The 7105-nt window shown below is 35.7% G+C and overlaps 1 protein-coding gene across 1 annotated transcript; it reads left to right on the top strand.

The window, feature by feature from the left end:
- The first annotated feature begins 249 nt into the window (after nt 1-249).
- Nucleotides 250-4107, top strand: LOC106431772 (putative F-box protein At4g17200). Its single transcript, XM_013872592.2, has one exon. The coding sequence runs from the start codon at nt 290-292 to the stop codon at nt 1466-1468; it is 1179 nt and encodes a 392-aa protein (XP_013728046.1). The 5' UTR covers nt 250-289; the 3' UTR covers nt 1469-4107.
- Nucleotides 4108-7105: the final 2998 nt, after the last annotated feature.

Below are 7105 nucleotides of genomic sequence, written 5' to 3'. Positions count from 1 at the left end.
TGAAATGTTATGATTAATTGTAAAGTCTGTACAATGTGTTTCTTATATACACTTGCTAATAAGCTTAACTACTCTAACGTCTCTAACAAACTTTAGTAACCGTATATATTTACATCATAATAACCTTGGTCAACTTCTTGTGATCATTGATTGCATGCAGATTCATCGATTTATCTTATTGTGAGTATTTGTGTCACTGTTTTCTATGTGTTACTTTGTGGTTTTGATTGAAAATTAACTGTAGTGTTTGATCTAATTTTTATTGCAGCTTTTATTGCTATTGTAAAAAATGATGACAACGATGAACGATCTTCCACATGATTTGATAGGGGAAAAGATACTCACCAAAGTTTCGATAACATCTCTAATAGCAGTGCGGTGTACTTGCAAATTATGGAATGCATTATCCAAAGAGTTTATTGTTGGTAGAGAAACATCAAGGCAGCATCGTGAGTTTCTAGGCTTCATGATGGCATCTAATAAGATTTACCCCTTTAGATTCGATATACAAGGAATCCGCAAGCACAACAGCTTGGTCGATCCATCTATGAAGCAAGTAAATTTAATTGATCAAGTTGAGATATCTAAAGTCTTTCACTGTGATGGCTTACTGCTATGCTTCACCAATGACAACACCAAACTCTTGGTGTGGAACCCTTATGTTGGGCAAACAAGGTGGATCAGACCGAGAAAATGTTTTAAAAAATCAGACTTGTATGCTATTGGTTACGACAACAAGAATAAGGTCCGTAACTATAAAATCTTGAGACTTAGTAATACTGGTTATTACAGCCCAGCAGTTGAGTTGGAAATCTACGACTTTAGTTCTGATTCATGGAGCGTTCTTGATGTCATCTCCGACTGTATAATTTATGAGTTTAAACGCGGCGTGAGTTTGAAGGGATGTAGTTACGATATAGGCAGTGGGAGAAAAACAAGTAAAAGATGGTTGCTATGTTTCGATTATACAATGGAGAGATATGGACAGCGACTGCCTATCCCGTATAACATAAATAAATATGATGCGTCTCTATCTACAGTTAGAGAAGAGAATCTCGCTGCACTTTATTTTGATCTTAGTCTTTTAATGACATTGGAGATTTGGGTTACGAATAAGATTGAGCACAACGCGGTGACGTGGAGCAAGTTTTTTAAGGTGGATATGATGATGATGAATCGACTCAGAGGTATTATGTTTGGCTTGCATGCTGATATTTGCTTCGCTGATGAGGAGAATAAAGTTGCGGTGGTTATTACTAATAGCCGAAGTCGCTCATGCAATCAACCAAAAGCTAGCATCATTGGAGAGGATGGATACTTCAAATCTATAAAAATCGGAGAAAGGAATTTAAATCTCCCTATAGAGTTGTATCCCCTACTTGTGTTTTCCCCTTATATTCCAAGCTTAGTGCAAATCAGCGGACCATTCAAAAAAAGACAAAAGAAAGAGATGCCTAACTTGCCTTGATTAAATTATTGTATCATCCACTTTTGCATTCTTATTATTTTCATGTCATTTTGTTCCCATAGAGACGTTGAATGCCAATCCTCTTTTTCCATATAACTCTCTTAGTATTCTGCTGAGCCTTTAATACAAGAGTTGAGATGGCTTGATTTGAGACACTACTGATAATTTTACTGTACCAGAATAAATTGCAAAAGCTTAATATTTTTTTTTTATAGACTGATTTTTGTTGAATTCGTGTAAACAATTCTAGATGTGGAATAGAATTATCTAAACGATGCATTGAGGAAGAGAACACATTTATGATAATTATAATTTTTTTTTAAATTTTGTGTTATTATAATTGTTAACTAAGTTCTAAAAAATTTACAAAATATGTAGATTCACTCCTTCTTTTAATTTTTATCATATATATCATGCAAAAAAATATTTTACAAAACAAATTTTGTATCAAAAATTTTAAGATTATTTGAATTAATCAAAACATATGAGATATCCGTAAGTATTCGTAAATATCCGCAAATATCTATTTATTTTTCGGATATTCGTTTTTCCGAATATCCGTATTTTTCCGAAGCAAAGCAAATCGAAAAATTAGATATCCGTGACATACGAAGCAAATCACAAATACCTTCAAAAACCTGGATATCCGATCCGTGTCCAGGCCTACCCTTATGTTGGGCAAACAAGGTGGATCAGACCGAGGATATGTTACGAAAAGTCAGACATGTATGCCTATTGGTTACGAATTTTCAACATGTTGTTGACTTTTCTACTGGCCAAGCTCATGGCGTATGAGACTAATGAAAAAATACTTATATGAAACTTTGAACATAGTGCAAATAGAACTGCTATATTGTTATAAACCAGATTGTGGATGGTTCATAACCAAGAGATTATACCATCGGCGGCCCAAGAAAGAGAGAGTCGGCCAGCTTTTCCTTATGTCTTTATGTTTTCCTTTTCCTAGTTGGATTATGATTTATACTCTTTCCATTTATCTATGACGGTGTAATATCCTATATAATGAACCTTTATGTTATGAATAAAGATAGATTTTTCCATTACTTTCACAACACGTTATCAGCACGATTGATCTCTAAAACCCTAAGCTAAAATATCGACCATAAACCCTAAATCTCTCTCCATTGCTAAAACCCTAATCTCTATCGATCACCTCTCTTTGATCATGACCCTGATCTGTATTCGACCACTGATCTCAACAAGATCGATCTGTGGACTGATCTCTGCAAGTTTCAGTACGCCTCAACTATTCCAGATTGTACGATCAGCCTGTTCCAGTCCGTGATCAAACTGTTTAAGATCTACGAGTTCTTTGACTGCAAGTACCAGCTCGCGTACCAACGATCCCGATCAGCTCAAACTAAGCTCACGGACTGCAAGGAAACAGTTTGGACCAGTCCGCGTAAGGTTCCAGTTTGTACCAGTCCACGTAAGCTCATTCTCTTGGTGGTCCATTCAACCCATCAAAGGTTTAAGGTATACCTAAACTCTAAGAACCCAGAATCGAATGAACTAATGTTCAAAGTGAAACCCTAAAATCTGTAAACCCTAAATTACGTGTGCATGAATTGTTTTATTTGATTGATTGAATGTTTCTTTGAGGTTTAAATCCGTGTGAGTTAGGATTGATAGTTTTTATAATCTGATTGAATGATTTGAGGTTTAATATTGCATGTTAGAATCTGTTATAATATAAACCCTAATTCGAATTGATAAACCCTAAAATAGAATCCGTGTATTGCAGAATCCGAATTGAATGTTTTGAGGTTTCATATTATACTAGGTTGATAGTTTCATGATATAATCAATTGTTCTGAGGTTTAAGATTATTTGCTAGAAGCTAATTGATTGATAAAACCCTAATTTTGAATTGAAACATTAAACTCTAATTTGTGTATTCCTAAAATCAGATTGCTTTATTCCATCTTGCTAATATCAGCCTTGAAACTGATTAATAAAATTGATAGAATCAACCTTGAAACTGATTGTTTTGGTTTTTCATGATTGAAACCCTATTTTTGGATCGAAACCCTAAATTGTGTAATGCTTGAATCCGTTTGATTATTTTTGATTATTGATCCAATTGCTAGTCTTGATAATACCTAATTGAATCTGATTGTTAGTCTAGCTAAATCTCATACCTGAAACTGATTGATTAATTGCTAAACCTTGATTGAATGTTTTAATATTACCCTTGCACATATAGAATCCGATTGCTAAGAATGAGTGCATCATATCTACTTGGCTGTGTGGCCAGTTTGCATCATATATCATCCTGACCAACATGTTTATGTTATGCGCATGATCTGATTATTATCACCTTTGCATGATATGATTGTTTTAAATTGAGGTTCCATAATTCCACTCCTGTACATATAGAATCAGTATGCTAGGTTTGCATTATAACCATATGGCCGCATGAAAACATATAGAAATTGCTTGTTTGGTCGATACCCTTGCTTGATAAATCTGTGTGACTTATTATGCATCATATATCACTTTGGCCATGTGGCCTTATTGCATTATATCACCTTAGGTCGTGTGGCTTGTTTGCTTATTAGAAATGTATTGACTTGATAGCATGTCTTGTTTATGACCGTATGTTAAATATTTTATGAGATCTAAATTTGATTGATATATGATTTGAGATGTCGAAAATCAACTTGGATTTTTCTGCCCTAAATCTCTCAGGAGATAATTATTTGAAATGGACATTGGATACTGAGTTTATCCTAAAGTCAAAGGACTTGGTGAATGAATCACAAAAGGCGATAATGCCAAATGAGAAAGATTGATACATGGCAATATTAATTATTAGCCATCATCTTATTAAGAGTCTCAAAGATCAGTATCTATAGAGAATCCTCTAGACCTTTGGACAGAGTTAAAAAAATCGAGATATGATCACCAAAGAACGGTGTTATTACCAAAGGCCCTATTTGATTGGAGGAATCCCAGAATCCAGGACTATAAGTCTGTGGATGAGTCTATTGCTAGCTGGGCAAAATAATGGATTACTGATGAGAAACAGTGAATTGAGACCTCCTGGGTTAACCCCATTACCTGATACCAATAAGGCCACAGAAAAAAAAAAAAAAAAAAGGTAACTACGTCCAGAATGATAGACCACACGGCCATGGTCGTGGAGAGTGGAAAGGACGTGGCCATGGCCACTATAACACATTTGACCATGGGAATCACTATGGCAGAGGCCGTGGGTATCAACCCAATTTGAGCCATGGTCAAGGCAGTGGCCGTGGTATATCCTTTAAACCACAAAGCTCGACCAAATCAGTGTGCCATAGATGTGGAATGGGGAACCATTGGGCTAAGCTATGAAGGACTCCCAAACATTTTTGTGACCTCTATCAAAGAGAGTCTGAAATGGAAGAATCCTGAAACCCACTTGGTCTATAAAGATGGTGAAAATAATTTCGAACATGATCAAGATAATCTTATGGAATATGAGACTTATGATTGCCTAAAAGAATCAAGTTAATAATCTGATTTTGACATCAAACTTGTGTGATTGCTTTGCTTGTATGATTTCTCTGATTTTTATCTCCTTGAATTTATTTCTATTACATTGTCTGCTTAGATTAAATGAATGAATGATTTTTCTATATGAGTACACTGAAAAACGCCAATATAAGTACTAAAGCAGGTATCGCCAGTCTGAAAGAAGACTATGGCTAGGCTAATATATTATTGCCTAAGGGTATGCATCTAGAAATCAGTGATGCCTAATATTCACCCAGCTCTAAGAGCAAGAGCAGCCTATTGAGTTTTAAAGATATAAGAATGAATGGTTTCCATATTGAAACAATGGACGAAGAAAACAAAGAGTTCCTTCAGATATATGTATAAAATCGCCCAAGGCCATAATAAGTCCTAAAGACTATACCTTCATTCTCTACTGACCTAGACTATGCATAGATCAGTATGATAGAGGCTAAAAGCCTGCGAAAATATACACTTTATGGCACAACCGGATTGGCCATCCTGGTTCAAACATGATGCGAAAAATGATATTCAAAAGGCACACTTTAAAAATAAGAAGAATTATCCCAAAGAATCTCACGTGTGTAGCATGTACACAAGGAAAACTCATTAGGCCATCACCAGTAAAACGGCTACGAACCCCTTTTTCATAATAAAGACTATATGTCTAGATAATACTGGTGATATATGTCTCAAGCGTTTAAATGATTATGGTATGTCCATGGGGGTAAGTGTGGACAATTTTGTGATACATGTCCATACCAAGAACGGCTTGGCCAAAATCTTTTAAAACGCAAATAGCTGATTGATATACTATAACTTATGAGGTCAAAACTCCCATTCACAGCTTGGGCAACAAGAAATTTACATGCACCTAAGTTAATACGCATCAGGCCATTTAGTAAGCATAGATATCCCCTATCACAATTATTAACGGGTCAAGAGCCAGATATACCCCATCATAAGACATTTGGATGTGTTGTCTATGTACTAATTGCTCCACCACATAGAACTAAGATGGGACGTCAAAAGGAGGATGGGGATATATGTTGGATATGATTCTCCCACAATAATAAAGTACTTTGAGCCAACTATGGGTGATTATATTTGAGGCCAGGTACACGGATTATTTTAAGATCAGGAGGAGAAAAATAATAAAGCTGGTAAAAGAATGGTAAAAAAAATAGAATGGAATCAACCATCAATGTCTTGGCAAGATCCTCGGACTAAAGAATGTGAAATACACATCCAAAGATTATACATTTACAAAGCTAGCTAATCAAATGCCAGACACATTTGCTGACCCGAAAAAGAATGACTAAGTCATATATAAACCAGCTTGTAAAGCACCAACGAATTTGATGTCCAAGAAGAGACACAGTCAAGTTGCTACAGAGTCTAGACAACGTATGAAACGTGGTAGACCAATAGGTTCCAAAAGATAAGAATCCTCGGAAACAAAAGAAAGGTGCAGAGAATGATAATCAAAATCCAAATCCGAGGTTACTAAGGAAACCATCCCAGACATGGAGATAAGGCCGGCTGGCTCTAAGGTACAGGTACCAAACAATGTAGCTTGGGACGCCAAGCTGCAAAGTATTAAAGGTCCTGATAATAATGAATCTCAATCGATTATATCATGTCTGGAACATAATGGAACCAATAAGGAATGTCGACATAAGATGATTTATTTGCATACAAGGTAGAACTTGAATTTATGAATATAAGCGAGGATCATGAACCCACGTCAACATAAGAGTGCGTACTCGTAGAACAGATTGGATTGAATGAAAACGTGGGGTTAAATAGTTTAAAGAAGAAAAGCGTATTTGGCCATATGATTAAGACGCCATATGATGTTAAAACCAGTGGATATAAATGGGTCTTGTGAGGAATAGAAATCGTGAGATATAAAGCTGATGTTGCACAAGGATTCTCACAAAGACCAGTAATAGATTATGAGGAGACATACTCCCATGTGGTAGATGCAACTAATTTTAGATTTCTCATAAGTCTGGCTATATAAGAGAGAAAATTGGACTTGCAGCAAGTTGATGTAGTGACTGCATATTTATATGGTCCACTGGATAATGAAAGTACTAGAGGGTATTGAGC

Source organism: Brassica napus, chromosome C1 (genome assembly GCF_020379485.1).
Source record: "Brassica napus cultivar Da-Ae chromosome C1, Da-Ae, whole genome shotgun sequence".
Classification (NCBI taxonomy): domain Eukaryota; kingdom Viridiplantae; phylum Streptophyta; class Magnoliopsida; order Brassicales; family Brassicaceae; genus Brassica; species Brassica napus.
Note: the sequence above shows the minus strand (reverse complement) of the source record. Positions and strands in the feature narration are given on the sequence as shown.